The sequence below is a fragment of the Propithecus coquereli genome, unplaced genomic scaffold (assembly GCF_000956105.1).
Source record: "Propithecus coquereli isolate 6110/MARCELLA unplaced genomic scaffold, Pcoq_1.0 Scaffold482, whole genome shotgun sequence".
Taxonomy (NCBI): domain Eukaryota; kingdom Metazoa; phylum Chordata; class Mammalia; order Primates; family Indriidae; genus Propithecus; species Propithecus coquereli.
The window spans coordinates 2,429,969-2,457,713 of record NW_012150641.1 but is presented as its reverse complement, the minus strand read 5'-3'; the positions used below and the strand labels follow the sequence as shown (position 1 = coordinate 2,457,713).

Here is a 27,745-nt window from a genome sequence, read left to right as displayed (position 1 = left end):
ACTAGGGCCTGTTATTAGCACTGAGTTGATCACTCCATTGTGGAGAGATCGGAAATTCTTTATCAGAGATGATATGACCTTTTCTGACTCTGCCCAGTCTCTATGAATGTTATGACCTAGGGGAGAATTATGAAACTTTTTACCTTGATTAGATGGTAAAGAGCTGTGACCCATCCTCTACTGCAGAGGCATCTGGGTTTGAATGTTCCTTGGGGTTCTCTCTACCTGAGACAAGCCCTTTCTTTCCTTACTGGGTTTTTGGACATCTTCTGGCAAGTGTTCAGATGCCAGAAACCTCTTTGCCTCTAGAGGTCACGGTGCTTGGTAACTTTCTTACTTTAGAAAATCTGGGTCTGTGACCCAGTCTTCCCATCACTGCATTCCTGTCTGAGACCAGTGAATGCATTAGAACCATCCACAGAAAAAAAAAGGGGGCTGAGTTCCATTCTGGGTTTGCTGTAGTCTGGGATTATGATTGGGATTGTCATTGGGATCAAGGATTTAAAAGATTGATTGGCTGACGGGCCAAAGGCCTGTTCTAGTTGACCAAGTGTCTAGGTAGGATTAAGATGTTGATTGAAGGGTACAGTTTCTGGTGTAGGTCAGGTAGGAAGAAAGTTAGAATGGGGTTGCCTCTAGGCTGGGTGGAATCTTAGATGTTAGATGGAATGTTAGATGATACTATGAAGCCTTGATTTATAGTCCTGCCACTTGTTGCCCTGGCGCCTATTTGATTATGGGACATGGCTGGAGGGTAAAAAGCACTTTTGAATTTGTGGAGTGGAACTTCACTTATCTTGTCAGTACTAGTGGCTGTCACTTGGGGACTAGGGAGAAAGCTATTCTCTCTTTCCCTTTCACTCCCCATTGCAGAATTGAAGGAGAGAGAGAAGGCAGAGGAAAGATGTTAGAAGGAACCATGATTTCTATTTAGCAGACTGGAAGGGCAGGTTGACAATGCCTGGGGGTTGAGATGTGATCTCTTTCAAGATCAGATCCTTGGAATAAAGAAGCCTCTCTGTGCCACCTGTGTCTCAGGTTCTTGCAGGGGGGCATATCTGGGGGCTGGAAAAGGAGGTTCTTCCCTCCTGGATAACATCTTGGATTCTGTGCCCATTGCCCTGTCCCATCCCATGAGACATTTTAAATGGTCCTTGTTCTCCCCTTCCCTGCCCTTGCCTTCCGGCTCATTGTGTAGGAACCAGTGACTTCATGAAGTTTCTCCGGAGCCACCTGCATCCTGCTGCTCTGAAGTCACTTCCTGCCTGAGGTGTGGAGGTGGTAGGGAGAAACCAGGAAGCAACTAATAATACCAAGAGGCTGGGGACCTTAATGCTTGGGACATGCCTCCATCACCAAGGAAAATGGATAGGACTTGGATCCCATGAGGACAACAGGGGCTAGAGGGGGCAGTGAAAAGACCATGTGGTTAGAGCCAACATGCCAACTCCATCCATACTTGGAACCTATCCAGTGTCCACTGCATGTCTCTCCCACCCTTTCCCCTGTCCTGTGTGTGCTGGCTGCACAGCTCTGTTTTACCCCGTGGGCACAGGTTGCCAATTCTGATGTTATCCCTCTGGGTCTTAAATTCCTCATCTGTGAAAAACATCAGTTAACATGGTCTCTGCAGTTCCCTCCAACATTTAGTTTGTGGTCGTCTTAGTCCATTTTCTTGTTGCTTATTACAGCATACCTGAAACTGGGCAATTTATAAAGAAAGGGAATTTATTTCTTACAGTTATGGAGGCTGAGAAGTCAAGGTCAAGGGGCCGCATCTGGTGAGAGTCTTCTTGCTGGTGGAGGCTCTCTGTGACACAGGATATCCATGGCAAGGGGGCTAGCTCAGGTCCCTCTTCCTCTTATAAAGCCACTAGTTCCCATTAATCCATGAATGGCAGAGCCCTCATGATCTAATCACCTTTTGAAGGCCTCACCTCTCAATACTGCCATACTGGGGATTAAGTTTCAATATGAGTTTTTGGAGGAGACATTCAAAACAGCATTCTGCCCCTGGGCCCACAAAACTCATGTCCTTCTCACATACAAATACATTCATTCCATCCCCATAGCCCCAAAGTCTTAACTCATTCCAGCATCAACTAAAAAGTACAAAGTCTCATCAGTGAGCCTGTAAAATCAAAACAAGTTATCTACTTCCAAGAGACAACAGTGGGAACAAGCATTGTGTACACATTTGCATTCCAAAAGGGAGAAAAGAAATAGGCAAGAAGACAGGGGTAACAGGCCCCAAGCAAGTCCAAAATCCAGCAGGGCAGACAGTACATCTTAAAGCTGGAGAATAATCTTTTTTGGCTCCACATGACACCTCCTGGACACACTGGGGCAGAGGTAGGGCACCCAGGCTTGAGGCAGCCCTGTCCTTGTGGCAGCTCTTATGTAAGGGTTGGAATCTGGTGCCTGAAGCTTTCCTAGGTGGGTGTTGCATGCTGCCTGTGATTCCACAGTTCTGGGGTCCCAGTGGTGGTCCTGCTCCCACAGGTCCACTAGACATTGCCCTAGTGGGGACTCTGCAGAGGCCACGCTTCCACAGCTCCAATGGGCATTGCCCTGGTGAGCACTCTCTGCAGCAGCTCCAAACCCACATTTCTGCTCTGCATTGCTCTGGTAGGTGCTCTCTATGGTGGCAGCACTGCCCCAGTGACAAGTCTCTGCCTGGGCCCGCAGGCTTTCAATGACCTCCTTTGAAAAATCTGGGTAGAGGCTGCCAAGCTTCCGAGTTCTTGTTTTCCGCAAGCCTGCAGAATTAGCACCACATGGACACCACCAAGGTCTATCATTTGTACCTTCCGGAGCTGGGGCACAAGCCTCACCTGGGGCCACTTACGCCACCACTGCCTAGGGTGGCTGCAGAGCGCTGCACTGGGGTGCAGGGTGCAGAGTCTTGAGGAAGCCCTGGGCTGTGAGCCCTTGGAGAGTGCCCCAGGCCTGTCCCCTGAAACCATTCTGCCCTTTGACACCGCTGGGCCTGTGATGGGAGGGGCAGCCTCAAAGATCTCTGAAATGACTTCAGGGTCCTCAGTCTTCCATTTTCTTGAAGAATAGCACCTGGCTCCCTTTTAGCCATGCTCATCTTTTTAGCAAGTGATTGCTTGGCCTCACCCTTGGATTCCTTTCCCGAAAACGCTCTTTCATTCTCTACCACTTGGGCAGGCTGAAAAATTTCCACATTTTTCCTCTCTGTTTCCCTTTTCTCTACCAGTTCACCATAAGCAGTTAGAAGTAACCACACAGCAGCCTCAGCACTTTGCTGCTTAGAAATTTCTTCTGCCAGATACCCTAATTCATCACTCTCAAGTTCAGCCTTCCCCAAAGCCCTCAGGCGTGGACATAGTTCAGCTAAGTTCTTTGCCAGTTTATAACGAGGATGGCCTTTACTCCAGTTTCCAATACCTTGTTCCTGAGTTCCATCTGAAAGCGTGTCAGAATGGCCTTTACTGTCCATATCAGCATTCTGGTCATGGCCACTTAACCAATCTCTAAGGAATTCCAACTTTTCCCTAATCTTCTTGTCTTCTAAGCCCTCATCACAATCTAGGCTTTTTCTAGCTTGCTCCTCCAAATTCTTCCAACCTCTGCCCATTACCCAGTTCCAAAGCTGCTTGCACATTTTCAGATGTTTGTTACCAGTAATACCTCACTTCTCGGTACCAATTTTCTGTCTCAGTCCATTTATCTGTTGCTTATAACAGAATACTGGAAACTGGGTAATTTATAAATAAAAGGAATTTATTTCTCACAGTTATGGAGGCCAAGAAGTCCAAGGTCAAGGGGCTGCACCTGGTGAGAGTCTGCTTGCAGGTGGGGCACTCTGTGGCGTCCCAAGGCAGCACAGGGTATTGCGTGGTGACTGGCTGAGCATGCTAATGTTCTAGCTCAGGTCTCTCTTCCTCTTCTCATAAAGTACCAGTTCCCCTCCCATGGTAACCCATTAATCCATTAACCCATGAATCCATTCAGGAGCACAGAGCCTTTATTATCCAATCACTCTTAAAGGCCCCACCTCTCAATGCTGCCACATTGGGGATTAAGTTTCAACATGAGTTTTTGAAGGGGACATTCAAAACATAGCAGTGGTTTTGTTTCTCAATCTTTTAAAACCTATGACCTGGATTAGATTTTTTTAAAAAAAGCAAGAACCAAAAACTAAACTAAAACCTCCCTTCACCTCCCCTTACAGTTTATCCCCTGTTGAAAATAAGACCAGCTAATATTAGTTATCTCCTGCTACATGTCAGACCCTAAACTAAGCATTTCAGTGCATAGATGTTCTAACTTAACCCCCCTGGCAACCCTAGAAAGTAGGTACTGTTATTATCCCCAATTTGCAGATTGGGAAAACAACTGAGAGCTTCAATATCTTGACCCCTGAAGTTAGTAAGTAATGAAATCAAGATTGGAACTGTGATCTGATTCTAAAGACTGAGCTCTTAACCACTATGTAATACAGCCACACTAATTTCTGCATCTTTGGCATATTCCCCACCAGCCAACATTTGACTCCACTTACCAAAAAAAATATATATATATATGTGTGTGTGTATATATATATATATATATGGTTTCTCAGTATGATTTTTATTTACCACATATAAAATTATAAGTCTCAGTATGCTTTTTATGACTACACAGCCTCCCTCCCCACTTCCATCTTCTTTCCCTACTAGTCTGGGTATGAGCCTTTGAGTCCAAGCTTTTAAGGTCAGGGTCCTGGAGAGCTTAACTTATAATGAAGGTACAGGAAACCCAAACCATTAGTGCTATGGGGACTGGGGAGGAGGACCAGGGAGTGCTTGCTAGGGGTCTGAGGACTGGCTGGGTAGGAGAGGCTGATTCCTCCAGTAGCCAGGGCCATAGTTTGTTTGTCTCTAGTTTATTCCATCGTTAGATCAAAAAAAGTGGTTAGGAAATGGTTGTTACTAGAGGGCAGAGGAAAAGGTTCCAGCCCCACTGAGGAAGAGGTAGGTGGTGCTGGTGGGGCCCTGTATGAGCTCACAGCCGCCCTTCCTCTCCCCAGTTATTTTTGGCCTCCGTGACCTGCAGGTTTCCTGTTAGTAGGAACAGAAGTGACAGGAACGAGTTCCTATTGCAGAAATGAAAGCCAGGAGTCCAATAACCCATTCTCCTTCTCTCTTCCTTTGGCCTATGAACCTCTCAAGGATCCAAGCATCTAGATTCTAGAAGCTGCGTTAGCACCGTAGGCGCCCCGCCAGGTTATTTCGTTTAAGCCTCATCTCATAACCCCTCCTTCGCTCCCCCACGGCCTTGCAATTCGTGGACCCCTCATTAAGCAAGTAATTACTTTCCCCTCCAGAAGCAGTTTACCCACCACCAACCCTTCCGTGCGGGTCTGGGTGCTAAAATGTGAACGAGTTGGCCCGCAAGGTGAATAGGAGACCCTGGTAGCTGCCTGGTTGGTCCCTGCATCACGTGGGGCCCTACCTAATGCCTTTCCTCGCGCATGCGCCCCATTCACCGCCCAGTCCAGAACAAAGCGTAAATCCCGCCCTGCCCTCTGGCTCCGTCCCCTGCTCAGGAATTCCGCGTCCTCATGGGTGAGCTCTGGATGTGGATGTTAGCCCGGCGTGGCCACGGGCTGACACCCCGCAATGATAAAATAGATAATCCACACCCGGACTGGTGCGCCTGCGGGGTGTAGCGCAAGCCCAGTTACGCTCCCAGGCTCCTAACCGAACCTTGGAGCCCGGACCGATCCCGCCCAGACCCCGACGCTCCGGCGAGCCACGGGAGCCACGCCCCCGGCGCTTCTGCCGGGGCCATCGCGGGCCTGCTCGCCTGTCCTATATCGCCCCCATGGGGGAAAGGCTCGGGCGCCTCACGCCGCCCCGTCAGTATCTTTCTCTCTACCAGCCTCTCCTTGGCTCCGCCCCGAGCCGCCAGCGGGGAGGGCGGGTGGGCAGAAGCGGAGCGCCCGGAGCCCAGCGACTGCAGGGGTGCTTAGTGGAAGCAGCCCTGTCACCGCCCACATGGCGAGCAGGGCCGAGCCCCCCGACGGGGGCTGGGGATGGATGGTGGTGCTCTCAGCGTTCTTCCAGTCGGCGCTGGTGTTCGGGGTGCTCCGCTCCTTTGGCGTCTTCTTCGTGGAGTTTGTGGCAGCGTTTGAAGAGCAGGCAGCGCGCGTCTCCTGGATCGCCTCCATTGGAATCGCGGTGCAGCAGTTTGGGAGTGAGTGCTGCCCCTGGATCCGGCGTCCTGCGACCCTTGGAGAGGAGAGGGGATGCGGGCGCAGGAAAGGGGAAGAGCGGGGAATAGGGGGGTGACGACTGAGATCTTCTCAAAGAACCCCTTCTACTTCCCCAGGCCCGCTAGGCAGTGCCCTGAGCACGAAGTTCGGGCCCAGGCCCGTGGTGATGACTGGAGGCATCTTGGCCGCGCTGGGGATGCTGCTCGCCTCCTTCGCTACCTCCTTGACCCAACTATACCTGAGTATTGGGTTGCTCTCAGGTGAGACCCTGGATGAAAGCAGGAGAGTCAAATGCTTAGATCATTGGTGTTTTGATTTTCAACTTCCTCCTGCTCCTTCCAAAAGGATTAGGAAGAAGCTGAGGGAAAGTTTGACTAGCACTTGTGCCCCGAAGGGAATGCTTAAGAGGGATGATTAAATCGATCAGCATGGTGACAAATCAGGAAATTCAAAGATGGTGAAACTGGGTATATAAGCCCAGAGTTAGTGGGACTGGAGTGTAAAAGGAAGGATTACTGTAAAATTGTGCTAGGTACTGTGACTGTGAAATAAATATCATTATCCTATTTACAGTCAAAGAAAGGCTTTAAAAGCTTACACGACTTGGCAAGTGAAGGTCACACAGCTAGAAATGGTAGAGCTGGGGTGTAACTCCAAAGCTCTATGCTAGTTGCTTTACAAACATTATCTCTAATCCTCCACAGTCCAAATAGTGTATGACCCCGATTTTGCAGATGAGGAGATTGAGGCTGGGAGAGTAAGTAAAACACACAAGGTCACACAGCTAGAAAGTGTCAGAGCCAGGATTGAAACCCAGGTCTGTGGGACTGCAAAGCAAGTGCTACCTTCTGCTGTTGGGATTACTGGATGCCCTGAGCTTCCTAAGAGTCCCCAACTCCCGTTTCTTCCTTTTTGACAGGGTCTGGCTGGGCCTTGACCTTCGCTCCGACCATTGCCTGCTTGTCCTGTTACTTCTCTCGACATCGATCCCTGGCCACCGGGCTGGCACTGACAGGCGTGGGCCTCTCCTCCTTTGCATTTGCCCCCCTTTTCCAGTGGCTGCTCAGCTACTATGCCTGGCGGGGGGCCTTACTGCTGGTGTCTGCCCTCTCCTTCCACCTGGTGGCCTGTGGTGCTCTCCTCCGCCCACTCTGCCTGGCTGAGGACACTGCTGTGGGTGGCCCTTGGGTCCAACTCACCTCCCTCCTCCATCATGGCCCCTTCCTCCGTTACACTGTTGCACTCACCCTGATCAATACTGGCTACTTTATTCCCTATGTCCACCTAGTGGCCCATCTCCAGGACCTGGGTTGGGACCCACTACCTGCTGCCTTCCTCCTATCAGTGGCTGCTATTTCTGATCTCGTGGGGCGTGTGGCCTCTGGGTGGCTGGGAGATGCAGTCCCAGGGCCTGTGGCACGACTCCTGATGCTCTGGACCACCTTGACTGGGGTGTCACTAGTCCTATTCCCTGTCGCTCAGTCTCCCACAGCCGTGGTGGCTCTGACTGTGGCCTATGGCTTCACATCAGGTGCCCTGACCCCAGTGGCCTTCTCTGTGCTACCTGAACTGGTAGGGACTGGAAGGATTTACTGTGGCCTGGGACTGCTGCAGATGGTAGAGAGCCTCGGGGGACTGCTTGGGGCTCCTCTGTCAGGTAAAGGGAATGGGGTTACCAGGTGGGCCAGGGCTTCCATGTTGCACAGTTGGGGGAGGGAACTATTCCCCTTACAGTGTATGTGAATATTGCCCTCTGATATGGTACAGTATACACCCTGCATGGCCAATCATAGCAGCCCTGAAATGGGTCCATGGGGCAGAGAACTTGGGGCTGGGAAGGTCTCAGTGGAAAGACAAAGAGGAGCTAGGTGGAACTCTTGGCAGGGCACCTACAGCTTGGGTTTTCTGAGGACCTGGCTGAACCTGGCCAGACATAATGTCTTCCCTCTCCTTTGGCTCCCTGCGCCCCAGCCCTGGTGTCTGGGCTTCCTGGTCAAAGTTCTATAGGCTCAAAGTGCCAAAACTTTCAGACCTTTAACATTTTCCTTTTACCCATTAACTGAAGGTGTAGAAGGGTCACAGTTGCCAGAAAGAAAAGCACAGGTGCTTGACTCCATCTGGATCTCCAGCTCCCTGCGGGCTGGTTTGGAGGTCCTTACTGAAGGCAGGAAGGTAGTTGAAATTACCTTTTGAGGCCTCTTTGGGAAACCAGAGTTCTTATGTTCATCCAACCCTACCTTGGGAGCTCCATCTCCTCCAAGATGATGGGTATATTCCCTCCACCCAAAAATGTGACTGAGCCATCAGCCCCAGCAAACAGATCACCCATGTGTATTATTTTTCTTTCTTGAACCTAGGCTACCTCCGGGATGTGACGGGCAACTACACGGCTTCATTTGTGGTGGCTGGGGCCTTCCTTCTTGCAGGGAGTGGAGTTCTCATCACTCTGCCCCACTTCTTCTCCTGCTTCTCAGCTACTACATCTAGGGCCCAGGAACTCGTAACAGAGGCACTGGATACCAAAGTCCCCCTGCCCAACGAGGGACTGGGAGAGGAGTGAACTCCACAAAGAGGCAGTCATGCCCAGAAAGCCAGAGTTTGACAGCTCCAGGTCTGCCCCATTTTGGCATCCCTAGAACCACAGTGCCTTACAATTCTTATTCTGCCTGCCCCCAGAGCAGGCCTGGGGCTCCTGCAGTGTGTGTGCCAACCCTTTGTATTTTGTTGAGGCCCTGTATTTCTCCTCCTTTGTTCCTCCAACCTTTTCTCGTTTATTTGTTTTTATTTTTCTTTTATTTTTCCCCCCAACCTTTTCTAAAAGATCTAGGAGTTCTGAAGGATCCAGGAGTTCCTGCTCCACAACTATGAAAATCAAAGGCCAAGACTTATCATGTTTTACATATAATCTCTAGTATTGCCTCCTAAGTTTCTTCTCTGAAGACAGATGTTTGGGAAATAAGAATTGTCCCCTTGAGATAAAACTGAATAAGAAAATAATCATAACCTCAAAAAGAGCTGGGGCCCATATGCTTGGGTTGGCTGGCTGGAGTCATGACTAGGAGTAGAGAGGAGGTGTCCAGAAGCTCTGGTGACCCACAACATTTTAAGCCTGGACTCTGCTCCCTGAGCCACAGTACCTCCTACCCACACACCCCCTCCTCTTCCCCAATCCTTATGACTTAGAAAAGAAATTGAAAGAATGGTGAGGATATGGGGTATATGTGAAGGGGAGAAAGCTGATAAAGCTGAAGTCTGGGCCTAGGATTCTTATATTTCCCTCAGGCCAATAGAAGGAGATTGAAATGCAGGAAAGAGTCTGGGAGGTGTGGATACTAGGGCAAAGAAAATGAGGGTGGGGTAGATAGCACCCATGAGCACCTTCCACCCCCAACAAACAAACTGACTGGCAGACAACTTCTCAAAGACTCCCCGTTATGGCAAGGTCTTGGGCAAAGAGAAGTGGATTGGCTGGAAGGACAGGTACCCTTTCCCACCCTCAGGGCCTCCTGGGATCCTGTTCCTGGCAGCCAGCCTTTTTTGATATTAAAGCAGAATGTTTTGAGGGTCCTAGATTGGCTAACAGTTGGAGCTTTCAGGAAAACTGGGTAAGAATTCTTTATTGGGGGAGGGACTCAAACAAGGAGATGATCAACAAGTGGTGTCCAGAGTAGAGTGAGGGCCTCCTGGGGAGAGCAGGGCAACCTGCGGGACTGGGACTGGGAGCAGCTCCCCCATCTCAGGAGGAGGAGTGGCGGGAGGTGAGGCTGGACGGCAGGAGGGCAGCGCCCTGGGCAGCCCCACGTAGATGAAACTGCCGGAGAGGATGAAGGAGCTGCACACGAGGAAAGAGGCAGTGAAGTCTCCTGTCTCATCCCTTAGGAAGCCTGAGGATGGGTGAAGGAATTTAGAGGCCTGGGACCCAAGGGGCAGAGGATAGCTGTAATCGGATCTGCAGGCTCAGGCCCTTACCTGACAAGGGGGGACCCAGCAGCCCCCCGAGGCTCATCAGCATCATCACCAGCCCGGTGGCCTGCACCACACCTCCAAGGCCCACCAGCCCAGGGAGCACGCCGAAAACCAGCGGGGCGAAACTCCCGGCACTAAGCCCGTAGGCCATAGCCGCGGCCAGCAGGGGACCCCCCCAGTCCCCCTCGCTCCCCACCACAGGCACCAGTCCCACCACTAGCAGCCCCAGCCCTGTCAGAGCCCCGAACACGGCCAGCAGCCGCGGGAGGGGCACCCAGCCCTGGTCCGCCAGCCACCCGCAGACCAGCCGGGCGCCCGCATCCCCCACCGCAGCCACAGCCACCACCAGCGCTGCCCCGTACCCCCCCAGGCCCCGGTCTAAAGCGTGGGGGGCCAAGTGCACGTAGGGAACGAAGTACCCGCCCCCAATCAGGGCCGTGCCCAGAGCAAAGACTGAGAAGGCCCGATGAGTGAAGAGACCCAGGCCGAGGGCAGCTAGGGGGCCGCGGGGTGGGGCCGGGGCGTCGCCAGGGAGGGTCAGAGGTCGCAGCAGGGCGCCACAGGGAGTGAGGTGGAGGGTGATGGCGCCAAGGAGGAGTAGGGCGCCCCGCCAGCCGAAAGTATCAAGGAGGAATTGCAAAGCGGGCGCCAGGAGCAGCGAGGAGGCCCCGTTGCCCGTGAGCGCCAACCCCACAGCCAAGACTCGACGGCGGGAGAAGTAACGCGAGAGGGTACCGAGGGCTGGAGCGAACACCAGGGCCCAGCCGGAACCTGCGAATGAATAGGACGGGCTGAGGGCAGGTACCGGGGATGCCCGCCCCAGCATTCCCAGCCCTGCTTCCTGCGGGAGGCCTCCGCCTCGTTCACCCATCCAGCCCCCAACAAGCTCCCCTCCCCACCTTCACCCCTGAAGGGCCCGGGCGTCCCACTCCCCTCACCTGCGAGGAGGCCCAGGCCGAGGTAGAGGTGCACCAGACTGCGGGCGAAAGCCGAGAAGACGAAGCCCAGCGAGGTAAGGACACCCCCAACCATCACCACCGGGCGCGCCCCCCATCGTGTGCTGAGGGCGCTGCCCACTGGGCCTAGAAGTGGGCTGAGTTAACGGAAGACACGCCCCTGGTCCCCGAAACACTAACATCTCCCATTGACTGCTTGCCTGGCTTAAAACTCCACCCCCAGGCTAACAGTTCCTCCCCTTGACCTCAAGATCCACTTTTTTCTAGAACTTGGCTCCAAAGGTCGCCCTTGCTCAGGTGGTCTGGTAACCGGGTGGGCCTCCCACCACCACATTCAAGGCCTCTCCACCCGGTTCCCGCCTCCCGCCTCCCGCCTCGGGGCCCCCCTCACTGGCTGCCTGTTGTACGGCCAGGGCCAGGGCGCTGACCCACGCAGTCTCCTGGGCGCTTCGGTCAAAGTGCTCGGCGAGGTCAGGGAGGGCAAGGCCCAAGGAGCGTAACAGCCCGTAGGAGAGCCCGTTCACCGCGAAGGCTGTGGCTGCCACCACCCAGCCCCAGCCCCCGTCCGGGGGTCCGACGGGCTTGGGGGTCATCACTGTCTGGCTGGGGTGGGGAAACACCTGTGAGTGAAGTCTCCACGTCTTTGCCTCCGCTAGGGAGCTGGCATCCCTGAGATCCAGCCTCTGGCTGCTTGCCCAGGGTGGGCACGTCACCCGGGCACGATAGTGCGGGGGCGGAGGGAGCGGGAAGCAGGCCTAGGGATAGAACTCCTAGGTCCGCGTGAGGTACCGGGACCGGGGACTGCCCGATCCCCCAGGCCCGGGGCTCCCCCTCCCACACACACTCCTCACCCCTTACCCGACCTCTCCGGGCGGTGGGGGGAGGGGAAGGGCGAAGAACGGTTCGGCCGGTTTTCGCGCCGCTTCCCAGGCGGACTGGGCCCGGGAGGCCAGCGAGTGCAGAGATGGAGCCCAACTTGGACGAGTTCTCTCCGTAAACAGAGATCACCACAGGGGCCCGAGCCACCTGGGACACCGGGGATACGGAGGGCGGGGGCGAGCTGAGACAGTCAGCCAATCCGCGGAGCTGCGGATGAGGCCAGACGCCAGTCCCACGGGGATTAAATTATATACACACACGCGCACCCTCCAGCCCCTAGGAAGGGAGCGGCGAGGAATGAAGGCCGCAGGGCCCAGCCTGGCTCGCTCCCACGCACCTGCCGGCTGCTGGGCACAGAAGAGACGCGTGGATTGCAATCCCCAGCAAGCCCGGACTCCCTGCAGATGCTCGGAAATCGGGGGCAGTCCCCAAAGCCTGAGGGGATGAGTAGTTTTATTCTCAGGAACGTGGCTGAGGACCAGGTAAATCTCGGAAATCAAATCACAGACCTCTACTGAGTGCCTGCTCAGTGCTCAACAATAACATGCCCTGAAGAACGGAGAGAAGGAACAGGAAGGACTCCCTTAATATGAAGACCTGTGGCGTGCCAGGCGATCTTTCCCCACGTTATCCTTTCATCCTTACAATAACCCTATGAAGAAGGTGTCATCCGGATTTTGTAGATGTGGTAACTGAAGCTCAGGAAAAAAAAATGGTGGAAATATTTGAATTTAGGTCTGTCCAGCTGCAAACCTTACAGGGAGAAAAATCCTAGAACTGAAATAGAATCTGCCACAATTGAGGGAAACGTTCTGGAGATCGCTGGAAAGGGCAGAACCTTTGCAGAGCCAGAGAGCTTATGATTCTATAATAAAATAGGGGTCAGTGGGAATAGAAAGGATCCTTGAGATCAGAATCTCTAAAAACTCAGGTTAGAATTTTAAAAGCAAAGTAAGAAATCAGAGAGTTGAACCCAAATATTGATTTCTTGAAAATCTTTATCCCTTTATAGAAACTATCCTTTTTTTATATATATAGGTTTACATTGTTTTACCTCACCTGTTTGAATCCAGAGATGTGTTCTTTGGTTTAATTATTAAACATCATAGAAAATTCAGCAACTTAGTTTGGAGCATGCATCAGCTGACAGCCACATGATGGCAGTGTTTCCAAATTGTTGAGAAGAAAAGCAAACCGGCTTCTTAAGTAGTCAAACTGTAAATCTAAAAAGCAGCATGACCTTCGATCGCTCTGTATTGCCTGTAGGAGGAAATATCAAATGTCTCTACTTTGTGTTTAAGGCCTTTTGCAATAATCAAGGATAGACCTAGGCAACCTTTCCACTCCATCTCCCTTCCCTCCCTCTTGCACCCTTCCATCTGCCATTAACTTCTCATCTGCTTTGTGGACATGCCTAGCTTTTTCTTACTCCTGGATCTTTGCATATGTCATGCTTTCTGCTTGAAACATATTGGTTGGGGTACAGGAATCCGTGAAAACTTAAGGTCCTGCCCGATGCTCTGGCGCACGCCTGTAGTCCCAGATACCCAGGATGCTGAGACAAGAGGATTGCTTGAGCCCAGGCGTTGGAATCCAGCCTGGGCAATACAGCAAGACACCCTGGTTTTCAAATATATATATGTTAATATATATCCTGACACATACGCCTTAGGAAAGTGGCCCCACCGGTTTCCCCAGCCTGGAGTACTGTTGTGAAAGCCACCAGGGAGGTGGAGCCAGCAAGTCCTCAGCCACCTGGGAGAGCAGGGAGCCCTCTTCCTGAGAAGGCTGGTGAGGACTCTGCTCCAAACTGAATGAGGCCAACTGAAACACCACTGTCTCCCTGCAACGAAGTAGAAGTGCAGGGCGGTCAAAGAGGAGACTGGGCCCTCAGGGTCTGGGAGTTGTACCCAGTGAAACCAAGCACCTTTGCAGGATACTTATGAACCCAGAGGGCATCCCAGAGCGCAGAGACTGGGGTGATTAGTTGTGAAAGGGCACATTCCTTTTCTACCTCTTATTCCCTATGTTCTTAGCCAAAATTGTTCATGGCAGTAATATAGCATAAAGAATGGAAGAATGGACTCCCAAGCTAGACTTCCTGGGTTCAAATCCCAGCTCTACCACTTATTAGCTGTATGATTGTGAGCAAGATACTCAACCTCTCTGTGCCTCAGTTTCCTCATCTTTAAAATGGGAGTAATAATAATAGCTACCTGATGGGTTGTTACAAGAATTAAATGAGTCACTGTGTATACGTATTTAAGTAAGTGCACGAATATGATATGTTAGGCCCCATTGCTGTCACTGTTGTGACTCAAGGAATCTGGCAGACCATACGACACTGCCACCTATTTCCTACCTGGCTACTTCTACTAGCTCCTCAAGCTCAAGGAACCACACTGGTCTAGTGAGTTCCCAGTGGAACCACATGGGTTATAAAATTTGAATGTCTATAAAGAGATTAAATGGAAGTTTTCACTTTTTTCTTGTGGTGAGTGATTTCTTCAGCATTTTCCAGAGTTCATGAGAAAATGCTGGTCTCCGTATCTTGTGTTTTGTTTGTTTGTTTGTTTCTTTGTTTGTTTTTGAGATAGAGTCTTGCTTTGTTGCCCAGGCTAGAGTGCCGTGGCATCATCATAGCTCACAGCAACCTCAAACTCCTGGGCTCAAGCCATCCTCCTGCCTCAGCCTCCCAAGTAGCTGGGACTAGAAGCATGCACCGCCACGGCCCACTAATTTTTTCTATTTTTAGTAGAGACAGTGTCTCACTTTTGCTGAGGCTGGTCTCGAACTCCTAACCTCAAGCAATCCTCCTGTCTCAGCTTCCCAGAGTGCTAGGATTACAGGCGTGAGCCACGACAGCCAGCCCCTATCTTGACTGTAAAAACAAAAGAGAAGAAAGGAGTCAAAGTAAGTTTTGTTCATTGAATCCTTCATATAAAATATTTATAGACATCTACATGCCAAGTGCTATGCTGAGGGCTAGGGATACAAATATGAATAAGACACAGTCTCTCCTCTCTCAGCCCTCATCATCAAATCAGAGGAACAGCCACAGAAAGAAAAGAAATCTCTGCACAAGGAGAGGGACACATACACCCTAGAGTGGTACATGGGAGGAAGTGGCTCATTTTGCTGGGGCCTGCTAGGAAGCTTCACAGAGGAGGATCCCCTTGAGCTGGGTCTTGAAGGATGAGTAGGAGTTTGCCAGATGGGTGTGTGGGCAGGGGCATTCCAGGCAAAGGGAGCAACTTGTGGAAAATCACAAAGGCATGAACCAGCTTGGCACATTGTCTATTGTTTGGAGAGCTGTAAATAGCCACTGTGTAGAGAACAGAGAGTGTGTAGGAGAGTAATGTAGGATGAAGTTGCTAGGCCAGAGGGTCCCTTCTGAAAGGCCTTGAAGGCCAGGCTAAGAAATTTAAATGTTTTTCCAAAGACCTATACTTTTCAAAAATTTCTACTGCAGTAGCATTCACTAATACTGGAAGTTGAACACAGAGGGGAGAGGACTCATTGTGCAGTCAGAGAGGTAAGGAGACTATGGGGTTATAGACCTTTTGCAGGTAGGAAATTCCTTTGAAATATCTTGTTTTATGTTGAAAGTTCATGTGGAATTTTGTATGCTACTTTTTATAACCATCTTTGATACATGTTTGCATAGGAAAACAAGGCTTTAAATTACTAGATAAATTATTTAACTTTTCCCCTTCAAGTCTTCAAGAAAAAATATAACTTTCCAGGAAAGTGTACATATTTATTCCAAGGTGGTGTTGTCCCTGGCACATTGCCACTAGGGGTAGTGGGAGCCACTGATGGCACAGCACGGCCTCCCCTGGGAAGTCATCCCTGACCATGCCAGCTCCTAATCTGCCTATGTGAACCCCCCTCAGAGCACCTCTCAGCCTGCAATGAAATCATCCATTTTCGTCTTCTGTGATTCATCCTGCATGTTGCCCTTATACCATGAGGCCCTGGAGGTGGGACCTTGCGTTATTGATCTCTAGATCTTTGATGCCCAAAGATGCCAAAGGTGAGTGATGGAATCACTGAATGAGAGAAACACTAAACAATGGAATCATTGAATGAGTGGACTCGGTACCTGGTGCTCCCCAGGATGTAGCAGTATCACAAGAGGGAGTCACTGATGGACCAAACTAATAACGCCTGCCCATGTGGAAAAAGCCCCAGAAGCGGATGCTGAGCCAGTTAGTGTCTTTAAGGAGATCATAGAGAGGGTCAAGCACTGTACATGATTTGCTTTGGTGACTACCGGATCTGGGTGTCTGTGTTCATGAACTCTAGAATTGCTCTGGGGCTTTCTTGTGGGAGCCCCTGCTGGAGTTCTTGGGGCCTCTGGAGCCAAACCTCAGGAAATCCCTGAACCAAGCCCAGCTATCCCCGCCACACACCCACGGGGCTCCCTCTGCAGAAGGTGGAAGGGAGGGAAGGGGGCAGGTGAGGATGGAAGGCGTTACCCACAGGAAACATTGCTCTATTTGAGGTTCTCAAAAATATGGGGCTTTCCAGTGTTTGGTCAGCCAATCTTGGGCTTCTAAGACCAAACAGCTGCCTCTCACCCCTCACGCCCCGGAACCCTCCCCTTCTCCAGCTCACCCAGAGACCAGGCCCTGTCAAGTGAGCGTCGATTTCAAAGCCCAGACCCAGGGCCTGGGAAAGTGGAAAAACAAAGGTCAGGCTTTGTGGCCCAGGACCAAGGGAGCACATCCACTGAGATGCTCTGAAATGGGGGTGGCTGATGAAGCAAGAGGGCCAGGGAGCTCATCGTGTGCCGGGAAGAAGTATGCTTGGATGTCTGCATCGTTGAATGAGCAGAGAACAGAGCTGAGGCCCCTGAGCCTTGGGGGATTGGGATTGGGACTGGGGTAAGGACTTTGTTGAGTCTGGGGCTCTGGGGAGGCTGGCGACAGGGTTGGTGCAGACAAGACGGAGCTGAGGCTGCAGCCAAGGCCTGGGATGGGATGAGAGCCCTACCCCACGTTTATCCTCTCCTACCCCCTCTACCAAATCTGTCTTCAGTGCCTCTTCCCTGCTCTCTGTCACCACCACGTTCTCATCCCCCTGAGAACCTGATTCCTGGATTTCTCCCACCAGCCCAGTCTCCAGGACAGGAATTCAGGGACAGTGGGGAAAGTGCACAGCTCAAGGCTTTGAGCCTGGTATGTGTGTCTTAATATCCAAATGTGTCTTATCTGGCATATTCTGGTCTGGGACTTTGGCCAACCTCTATGTCAAAGTTCTTAGTTGTAAGCCATGAGCTTACTAATGCTGCCTTATTTAAGGAAAGAAATGATTTATTGCAGGATACTGAGTAGCTCACAAGAAGGCTACAGAACTAGGTCTGGCAGGAGCACAGATTGCCACAAGCCTAAATGGGTTGCTAGAGCCGCTGCTGTCACCATGGGACACTAGATGTCACTGCTGGCAGCCATCTACAGCCAGCTGGCCTAGAAACAGCTGCTACTGCTCAGAAATGTTCTCTGCTTCTGTGGTCCACAAGCTCCCAAGCCCAAGTCCAGAGCTGTGGTCCTGACCTCCTGCACCTGGGTCACGTGCTCTCATCATAGCTGCAAGGGGCACCAGAGAGGGAGCACCTGGTGTTTTCAGTGTCCATGGGCAGATGTGTTCTGCCTCCCATCAAAAACAATAAGGTGGGGAATTTCTCAAAGGAAGAGGTTTAGGCCCAAAGTGTCCTAAAACCTGTTTTAGCCCAACTAAAACAGATTAATAGAACAGGTATGGAATTCGAATTAGACCTGGTGAATTACTTTTTTTTCTTTTTTTTCCATGGTCTAAAATGGATGGCAGGACTGGTGAATTATTAATGGCGTAGTTCTTGAGTCCCAACTCCAACAGTTTCTAGGCATCTGGAAAAAGGGGCAAATACTTCAAAGGATTGTTGGTGACACTTCAGTGAAGTAAAGCTTGGAAAGGACCCAGCACAGCTCCAGGCTCATGGTAGGCATTCTACAAAAGCAGGTTCCCTTTCAATTCATTTCATTTCATCTCATTTCTTGGCCATAGGTAGTTACCTGTTCATCTCTACTCCAGTCCAATCTCTATTCCAAGTCCCTATGTTCCTCCTGTCTTGATTTGAGAGAGGGAGTCAGACCAGAAGGGGCCAGGAGGTGATGTCATTTCCTCTCTGCTGTCCCAACCTCTCGGCTACCTCTGAGTTTTATGGGGTCCTTTGTCTGCCTTCCCAGTTGCTGCCTGGGACCTGGACATCTGATCTAAAGAACTCGGCCTCTTAGTGGACATGGCTGACAACCCCTACATCTGCCGTTAGGGCTGCAGCCGCCTGGCCTGGCCAGAACCTCTGCTGAGTAAGTTCAACCAGGACCAGAAGCCAAGGTGGGAGGAGACAGAGAGTCATATAACAGGTTTTCCTGCAGCCCTAGGGATATAAATTTGACATCCTGGAGGATCTAAGGTATGCTAGGCGAGTTTTGGGGGCCAAGCAAGCAGAGAGTTCCTGTTTCCTTTCTCCAAGGCAGAAATGCCTGTGTGGACACTGGGAGGAGTTGGGTGGGGTCTGATCAAGCCCTGGGAAGTCCCCAAAGCCACAGGAGGGTCTCTGAGCTAAAGCGGCTGTGAGTGGCTACTGCTAATTCCACACAAATTCCTCTTGTCCCTGCACAGGGTGAATCCTTTTTCTTCCAGTGCAATCACTTTAGAAGGTTCCTCTTGTCTGCCCCAAATCTCCTTTGTCTCTGCCCACATCTCAATGTTATTTCCTCTGCAAAGCCTTCTTCTGCCTCTCCTCTACTCTCAAAGCATTTTGTATTCCTGGGCAGCGTCTCTTCCTAAGCGTTCTGTAAAGAAAAATTTAAAATGTCAGGACCATCTCCTCAACTCCTTATGCAAAGGGAAGGTCAAGCCTGGAAGCTGAGTCATGCAACACCTGCTTCCAAATGAATAGCTGTTACTAACATTATGCATTTTGGAATTGTAAAAGGCCTCAGGCATCTACAAGGACTGCCCCCACAGAGCATTCATAAGGAAATTCTTTGCTAGCCTCCCATAAACAAGGACATGCATATTGTAGCTTTAGGTCTGTAATCTAAGCCTACCTCCTAACACTAAAGTCTGTTCAATTCCACACTGATAATGTTGATTTCAAACTTATCTTTCCAGGTGCAGAACAGAGACCAGATGAGATCAATCATTCCTCCACCCACCCAGAGATACCTGCATAATTGATTCTTCCTTTACTCCCTTTTTCTCTTCAAACATTTGAGTATCATATGTAAAATGCAGATTTACTGAGCACTAACTAGAGCCTCACAAGAATGTGCCATTTTGTGCCATTTGCCTCACTGCCATCCCCCTCCTCCTTTTTCTTTCTTTCTTGTCCCTTAAATACTGAGTTCCCAAATCCCTCTTTGGAGGGCACAGGTCACAGATGCTTCTGTGGTTTGTCCTTTTCCTGGACGTGTTCTCAAACTGTGGCTTAATAAACCTCCACTGACTGAGATCTTTGCCTCAGTCACTTATTTGGGGTTGTCAGTTCCTTCTCTCTATCCCATGCAGACAAATAGCTTTACCCAGCTTGATCCACCTCCATCTCCAGCTCTCGTCACATCTTTCTTTCCTCAATTCACAACCAGGAGTCCCTCAAAATGGGACTGACCCTAGTTTAAAACACATTCGTGAGGGAGTAGTGTCAGGGTCTCACCTGGAGGGAAGCCACGCGGAGAGGCGAGGTGAGGCTTTGGGCATCTCATCAGTTGGGTACCTAGGAGGAGCATCCTGATTGATGGGTGATGAGCTTACCCTTCCCTGGGCCCAGGGATCTGGGAGGCAGAAAGTTGGTGCCAAAGGCCCTAGAGCAGATGTTTCAGGACAGTGACCAGTGAGTGCTGAGAGCAGTGAATAGCAGGATGGGCTAAGACCTGAGCTCCAGGATACATAGAGCCTGGTGTTCCTAGGCGCCTCGTGGTTTCTGGGTTTATTTCCCTGTTGGCCTTGAGGAGGGCCGATTTGTTCCCTGAGTATCTAGGACTTAGGGCTAAAGCTTTCCAAGTGCTAACAGAAATGCTAAAAACATGAAAAAGTTATTGATTTGAAAATACCAAAAAACCCCTGAAAATCTAAAATAATAAACGTTTAAATGTTTAAATAAGTGTCTATTACCCATTTCTTTGTTAATTTTGTGTTCTTAAATTTCATTGGAAAACAATTAGGAGGTTGGTTTTTCTCACTTCCCATGATTTCCTAAATATTCATCATAATTGCTGAGAAATCAGAGCCAATCATAGATTCAATGAGTTCCTTGTAGACAAATAAGTTTTTCAAGTAATGAACATCATTTTAAGATTTTAAGCAGCAAAAATCTTTTAAAATCTTAGCAAAAATATTACATCGAGTGTTGAATGTGAGTGCGTTTTAATATATTCAATATTGAGAGGTAATATAGTGTAGTGGGAGGAACATGAACCCTGGAACCAGACTGCCTGGGTTCAAGCTCTGGCTTTGGGACTTGCCAGCCACATGACCCAGAGCAAATTATTTAACCTCTCTTTGCAATATTTCCCTCATCCATTCAAAGATGATGACTGTGTGTCATGGCTCACGCCTGTAACCCCAGCACATTGGGAGGCTGAGGCAGGAGGATCACTTGAGATCAGGAGTTCAAAGTTATAGTGAGCTATGGTCACCCCACTGCACTCCAGCCTGAGGAACAGAGTGAAATTCAGTCTCTTAAAAAAAGAAAAAAATATGTGATAATAATGGTTCCTGCTTTTGCAAAAAAAATGATGATAATTGATAATTGCTATGGTCTGAATGTTTGTGCCTCCCCAAAATTTATATGTTGAAATCGAATCCCCAATGTAATAGTATTAAGAGGTGGGGACTTTAGGAGGTGATTGGGTCATGAGGATGGAGCCCTCATGAATGGGATTAGTGTCTTTATAAAAGAGGCCCGAGAGAGCTTGTTCACCCCTTCTGCCACGTGAGGACACAGCGAGAAGGCACCATCTATGAAACAGAGCAAGCCCTCACCAGACACCTAATCTGCTGGCTTCCCAGCCTCCAAAACTGTGAGCAATAATACATTTCCACAGTTTATAATTTCCCAGTTTAAGGTATTTTGTTATAGCATCCTGAATGGACTAAGAACAGTAATACTAGTACCTTGCTACTATTAACACAACCTGTTAGGGTTGTTGTGAGCATTAAATGAGTTAATATTTGCAAAGTTTTTCGAACAATTCCTAGCAAGAAACACCATTTAAGGGTTTGTTTGTTTAAATAAATAAACAAATGTAGCAGAAGTTTTGATCTCTGAGTATTTGCATGAGTGTTTATGAAGGTTCCATCCCAGTTCACCCGGCAAGAGAACCTAAGCAAAGTATTGTGTACACACTTAGGCAACAGCAACGAGAGGAACCAGGAACCAGGTACACTTGTGCTTTCAGCATGGAGATAAAACAAAAATGGCCCCAAGGAGAAGGGAAAACTCAAGGACCAGAAAGCTGCTGTGCAGTTCTTTTTGTTTTGTTTTGTTTTTTAAAGACAGGTTCTCACTCCATCACCCAGGCTGGAGTGCAGTGGCATAATCATAGCTCACTACAGCCTCAAATTCCTGGGTTCAAGTGATCCTCCTGCATCAGCCTCCCAAGTAGCTAAGACTACAGGAGTGACACCACACCCAGCTACTTTATTTATTTATTTTTTTAGAGATGGGGTCTCGCTATGTTGCCCAGGCTGGTCTTGAACTCCTGACCTCAAACAATCTTCCTGCCTCATTCTCCCAAAGTGCTGGGGTAACAGACATGAGCCACTGAACCTGGTCTGCTATCCAGTTTTAGTGCCTCTCCCACCTGAGCTAACACAGGGAGTTTCCAAGTTTGGTTTCATTAAGGATGCTGTCCTAACTCACTCCAAATCTAATTTTCCATTTCAGCACTGACCTGCTGGATTCTTGTGCAGTCTTTGGCTCTGTTGACCACCCCACCCTATGCAACACATATACCTCTGTGACTCTACCTCTTTCCTCTCCAATCTCTGACTATCTTTCTCACTTTTACCTTTGTCTTTGTCTCCAGTGATGAGTCCAAATTCCCATAATCCCATCCAGTATTGCAGATGGTGGTGAGAACTGGCAGTGCCCAGAGGCTCAGTGGTGTTCTGCTACTGCCTGCCCCAGAACACAGGGCAGGCCATGTTGGCCTTGAGTCACAAGCCCTACAGGAGAGTATAAGCAGTGTACTCAATGGCAGTGTAAACCATCTCTGTTAAGACATTTCTGGCTGCAAGTACCAAAAGAATACCACTTAACTTGACTAAACAATAAGAAAATATATATTGTCTCATGTCTTAGTCTGTTTGGGCTGCTGTAAAAAAATACCATAGGCTGGGTGGCTTAGAAACAACAAAAATTTATTTCTCACAGTTCTGGAGCCTAGGAAATCCAAGATCAAGAGAACTGCTGATTGGTGTCTGGTGAAGGACCACTCCTGGATCATAGATGTCTTCTTTCTGTGTCCTCATGTGGCAGAAGGAGGCAAAGGAGCTCTCTGGGGCCTGTTTTATAGAAACACTAATCCCATTCATGAGGGCTCCACCCTCATGACCCAACCGCTCCCAAAGGCCCCACCTCTGAATGCCATCACATGAGGCTTTAGGATTTAACATATGAAGGAGGGGCACAAACACTCAGTCTGTAGCGTCTCACATATCAATAAAACTAAAAGGTAGGAATACTCCAAGACTAGCTTATCAGTGGCTCAACAACATCATGAAGGAATCAGGTTCTTCCCATAGTTTCAGTCTATGGCCCTCAGTTTTAGCTTTTTCCCCTTAAGGTTGCAACATGGCTGCCGCAGTTTCAGATATAGCATCTGGGCATAACAGTGTGCAGAGGAGAAGGAGCGCATCTCTTCCAGTGTGTCCTGCTTAGCAGTAAGGATATCTTCCCCTCCAGCCCCCAGCAGGTCGTCCTTCACCCATTGCCAGAATCGTACCACATGTATTTGATGAGACAGCCGCTGACAAGGGGGCTGGGACCACTGTGACTGACGACTGACTGACGTTCGTCAGGTCCTGCCTCTGGGACTGGGCTAGAGTGAGCCTCACCTGAAGTACGTATCTGTATGGAGTAGGGTGAATTCCTAAATATCAGTTTTGATCAGTTAGGAAAGAGGAAAAAGTTGGAGTCAATGTTGCATAGAAAACCAAGAGTGCTGACAAAACCATCTATGAACTGTCTCTTGGTGCCTGAAGAGACTTGGGGAGATTGGAAAACCAAAGATTACTCTGAAGGGGCCCATTCCTGGGAAGCTTATGGGATTTTTTTTGTTTGTTTGTTACTATTAATGTGATTTGTACTTTCTGATTTCTACCACCAACCCCTTCCTCCCCCACGACATATACGCACAAGGAGCAGGAAGAAACACCTACACTATGTGTGAAGAACCTGGCATCATATCTGGCATGAAGTGGGCACCAATGTAGCAGCAATACATAAATTTGTATCTCTCTTCCCCAGCCTGGATGACTACAGTCACATTCTAACTAGTATCCTCACACCATTTAGATACTACAATGTTGATAGAACCGGCTTCCAGGTTCAGGCAGGGAAGTAGGGTGATTCTCAGGCAGGAGGAGGCAGAGTATGTGTGACCCAACCCCTCTTCTTGCCTTTAATGAGAGTGATGGGGAAGATCTTGCCTTTAAGAAAGGGGACATCCTGAGAATCTGGGATAAGCCTGAAGAGAAGTGTTAGAATGAGGAGGGCAATGAAGGCAAAGGTGGGATGATTCCAGTCCCTTATATTGAGAAGACCTGCCTCTGCCTAAATATCGGCTCTGATTGGAGGTTGTGAACTGGCAAAGGTCTTGGGAATAACATGCATGGTCAGAGGGCAGGAGAGTGTTGTGGCAAATGAGGCCACTTCCTATTCGGTCACGTCCTAGTTACTGGATCAACGGAACCCAGTGAGGACTTCAGCTCAACAAACAGTTTTGCTGACATATGGAAACAATCATTTTTAGTTTTTTGCAACTGCCATCTATACAATTTTTCTGTAGATGTTAAAGGCAATCTGGTTTATATAAACATTCCATTCTGTTCCTTGGGATCTTCTGGAACAGAATTACTCCTTTTCTAGTTTCAGTTCACCACGGTCAAGTTATGAAACTGGAGAGTTTTGGGGTTAACTTCTGAATTGGCTAGTTTTAGCTGGTAGTGGCTATGCCTGGGTGTATGGAAGGAATAGGTATCTTGCCCCCTCATTCTTAGACCGTGCAAATCAACCTGGGGTAAACTGACCGAGTTAGGAGGGGTGCCCACTGCTTCTCCTGATTTATTTAGTGGTTTGCTTTTCCCATTTTGAAACCATTCTATCAACTAGCAATCCACTGTTCCTGTCCACCCTCGTGAAGTAATCATGCACCCCATGAATAATACACAATGGGATTGCTTTTTCACTTAAAAAACATGACCAGTTATGACTCATTCTGACATTTCAAAGCCTAAGAATTCTAGGGGCACTACTAGAGGCACTCGCCTTCCTTTCTAGCCAATGATTCATCCATTTTCCTCAGATTCTGTTAACCCTTGTTGTTCTTTTCTCCCAAACCTGCAAGTGGGTTAACTGTAAGATAACTGTAAGATATTTTCATTCCAGATGTGAGGCAGGATGTACAGGGCACGTTACTCAGTGCCGAGCATTAAGCTGGCTTTGGATCCACTAAGTGGACAACTAAACGCCTGGCTCTCTGCCTTCCCCCAAGGGGTCATGAGGTTCACCCGCTACAACAGTTAAACAGACTCTTTACTCTTGGCTTTTCCTTCATAGTCATGAGACAGCTGCCACTGCTCCACATCTCCTGCCCTCACAGGGAAACGCCCACAGCAGGAAGGTGACAAGCAGGGTTCCTCCCTCACAGCCTCTCTTTTTTCATCAGAGAAGAAAATCTTTCACAGAAGCCTTCCAGATCCTCGAGTGTTATTGGCCAGAACTGAGTCATATGTGTACCCCTAAACCAATCACAGACGAAAGGGAGTGGGCGTGCCCTAATCAGCTTCAACCAATCATAACTCTAGCCCTCGGTAGTGCCATGGGGAGGAGTTATCCTGAACGGATAGCTGTCTCAAACCTGCAGGCCTGAACAAAGCAGGGGGGAAATGACCACGGAGAGTGTTTGTCACAGAGGCGGAGACCAGTGGTCTGCAGTGGGAAAGAAATAATGGAGGTGACAAACAGAGAAAAGAGACTCCCCGGGTTCCAATTCCCCTTTCCGGTCTATGTCAGGACTTCAGCCACTTCCCTGCCCTAGGGTTGTGTATTGGTTTCTGGGGGCTGCCTTAATGAAGTACCACGAAATAGGTGGCTTAAAACAACAGAAATGTATTGTCTCACAGTTCTGGAAGCTAGAAGTCTGAAATCAAGGTGTTGGCAGGGCCATGCTCCATCTGAAACCTGTAAGGGTGACCCCCTCCTTGTCTCTTCCAGCTTCTGGTGGTTCCCCAGCAATCGTTGGCATTCCTTAGCTTGCAACTACAGCACTTCACTGTTTGCCTCTGTGGTTGCATGGCTTTCTCATCTTGTGTGTCTGTGTCTCTTTTCCTCTTCTTATAAGGACATCAGTCATATTGGATTAAGGACACATCCTACTGTAACATGATGTAATCTTAATTTATTACATCCACAATGACACTCTTTCCAAGTAAGGTCACATCCTGAGACACTGGGGATTAGAACTTCAACACATCTTTTGAAGGACACAATTCAACCTGTAAGAGGTTGTGTGAGACACCTTTGTATAATGAATAGTCTCTTCCACTACCTAGGCCCAGAGATTTTCTATAGTTTGTAGTCAGAGTCCTTCTAATATAGGACCCTACTAGAGGCTCAAACCAGTCCAAGGGAATAAGTTTCACACATCCCTTCCTTGGTCTCATCCTTTCCTTACCTAAAACTCCATGTCTTCACAATGTCAATGGAAAAGAACTCAAATTCTGTAAAATAATTTAAAGAGATTTATTCTGAGCTGAATATGTGTGACCATAACCCGGAGAGCCACACCCAAGAAGACTTGAGCAAGTGGTCTTCCCGTGGTTGGGTTACAGTTCGGTTTTATACATTTCAGGGAGACAGGAATTACACATAAAGTCATAAATCAATACATGGAAGGTGTACATTGCTTTGGCCCAAAAAGGGAGGACATCTCAAAGTGGGGCATTACAGGTTATAGGTGGGTTTAAAGATTATTTGATTTGATATTGGTTAAAGAAATGAAGCTTTGTCTCATGGTTTGGAATGTTTTAAGATAAGGAAATCTGTTAATCAGAGACAAGCTATCAGACACATACTAGACATATACGCAGAGTCAAGTGATCTGTTAAGTAAATGGATGACCTGAAGGTGTGGTTTAAACATTGTCTTATATAGCCTTAGTCCTGTTAATGAGTTACAAAGCATATCTCCAAGAAGGGAGGGGGCATGATGAGGCATGTCTGACCTCCCTTCTTGTGGCCAGCAACTTAGTTTTAGGGTATTACTGGGGTTCCCTTGGCCAAGAGGGGGTCCATTTAGTCAGCTGGTTGGCTTAAGATTTTATTTTAGTTCACAATTACAAGCAACTTAGGAAAGTTTCCATGATCACCAAAGAGCAGTTTTTTCTCCTTCTAACCAAAGTTCTTTTTCAGAAAAGGGTCTTGTATAACTTTGACTAACAGAGTGGGTTCATTTACATAATTAGAGAACCAGCATGAGAAGTTTCCTAAAATTAAAGAACAGTCTTCTTTTAAAATGTATTCTTGCCAGACAGAGGAAAATTCAGGGTAGTGGTTGTTTTAGTTTTTGAAAACATGGCTTTTAGACATCACTTTTTTGTTCAATCTTCAAGCCTCCTGACACATCAGCTATGCCAGGTTAATTGAGCTTCCTCCCAGCCCCTGCCCACTTCCTGGATATTGATTTCCATAATATTCGGAACCTGTCACCAGTTGCACACCCTAATCTAACCCAATCCCACTCCAAGCATTTCAACTTTTCAGAGCTGGGACAACCCCTCTTCCTGGTGCCTGTGACCTGCCCCACTCATCCTCGCCCAGACAGGCTGGAATTGTTTAATTTTGTTTTCACTGTGGAGGTGACTATTACAGCATTGTCTTGACTCATTCATTCCAAACTTAGAGAGCTTGTGTGAGTTGGTAAAAATTCCTAATTAGATTTTTTTTCAATGCCATTTATTTGTTGTTCATGAATTTAAAAAAATACAGTTTATGCAAGTAGGAAATCCAAGCAGTACAAAAAGACATTAAATGAAAAGCATGCAGCAGATACTATTTGGAGCAGCAAATGAGGCCTCTTTATCCCCAGAGTCAAACCTCTGTGTAATCACTATCCCGCCTCATCACTCAGGCATCAATGACAGCTCTCCACAGGCACATCCCTAAATTGCAGGGGTAGGTATGAACATAAACTAAAACAAAAGAAGTCAATTGAATTTCTGCATGCATTTTCAAAACCCATAACAGAAGCAACACCGTGAAAGCCAAGGTGATTCTAGATTGTAAGAGTCATACCATGGAGGAGAGAAAAGATTTTTGAAATTTCAAAAATTTGACTTTCAGCATCCACAGCCAAGGTTTCTATGATGCAAATCATGGGGCTGACTGCATACACCCGAGTCCAGAGATGAGACAGCGATGGAATGCTAGCCTCACTACATGAATGAGA

General features: G+C 48.8%; 2 protein-coding genes across 2 annotated transcripts; one reads left to right on the top strand and one right to left on the bottom strand.

Annotated features, from left to right (window-relative positions):
- The first annotated feature begins 5,733 nt into the window (after window positions 1-5,733).
- Window positions 5,734-8,945, top strand: SLC16A13 (solute carrier family 16, member 13). Its single transcript, XM_012655718.1, has 4 exons — window positions 5,734-6,207; window positions 6,343-6,486; window positions 7,146-7,883; window positions 8,584-8,945. Exons 1-4 carry the CDS (start codon window positions 6,009-6,011, stop codon window positions 8,784-8,786), a joined length of 1,284 nt encoding a protein of 427 aa, XP_012511172.1. The 5' UTR covers window positions 5,734-6,008; the 3' UTR covers window positions 8,787-8,945.
- Window positions 8,946-9,874: 929 nt separating this feature from the next.
- Window positions 9,875-11,741, bottom strand: SLC16A11 (solute carrier family 16, member 11). Its single transcript, XM_012655717.1, has 4 exons — window positions 11,540-11,741; window positions 11,131-11,274; window positions 10,196-10,963; window positions 9,875-10,110 (listed from the first exon to the last, which is right to left on the bottom strand). The coding sequence occupies exons 1-4, from the start codon at window positions 11,739-11,741 to the stop codon at window positions 9,875-9,877; spliced, it is 1,350 nt and encodes a 449-aa protein (XP_012511171.1).
- Window positions 11,742-27,745: the final 16,004 nt, after the last annotated feature.

Excerpts from the sequence above, each read along its gene's own strand:
- SLC16A13 (XM_012655718.1), top strand. The coding sequence starts at position 6,009 with ATGGCGAGCAGGGCCGAGCCCCCCGACGGGGGCTGGGGATGGATGGTG. Across the intron at positions 6,208-6,342 it reads CGCGGTGCAGCAGTTTGGGA|GCCCGCTAGGCAGTGCCCTG; the intron begins GTGAGTGCTGCC and ends CTACTTCCCCAG. Across the intron at positions 7,884-8,583 it reads GCTTGGGGCTCCTCTGTCAG|GCTACCTCCGGGATGTGACG; the intron begins GTAAAGGGAATG and ends TCTTGAACCTAG.
- SLC16A11 (XM_012655717.1), bottom strand. The coding sequence starts at position 11,741 with ATGACCCCCAAGCCCGTCGGACCCCCGGACGGGGGCTGGGGCTGGGTG. Across the intron at positions 10,964-11,130 it reads CGGCCTGGGCCTCCTCGCAG|GTTCCGGCTGGGCCCTGGTG; the intron begins GTGAGGGGAGTG and ends ATTCATTCGCAG. Across the intron at positions 10,111-10,195 it reads GCTGGGTCCCCCCTTGTCAG|GCTTCCTAAGGGATGAGACA; the intron begins GTAAGGGCCTGA and ends ACCCATCCTCAG.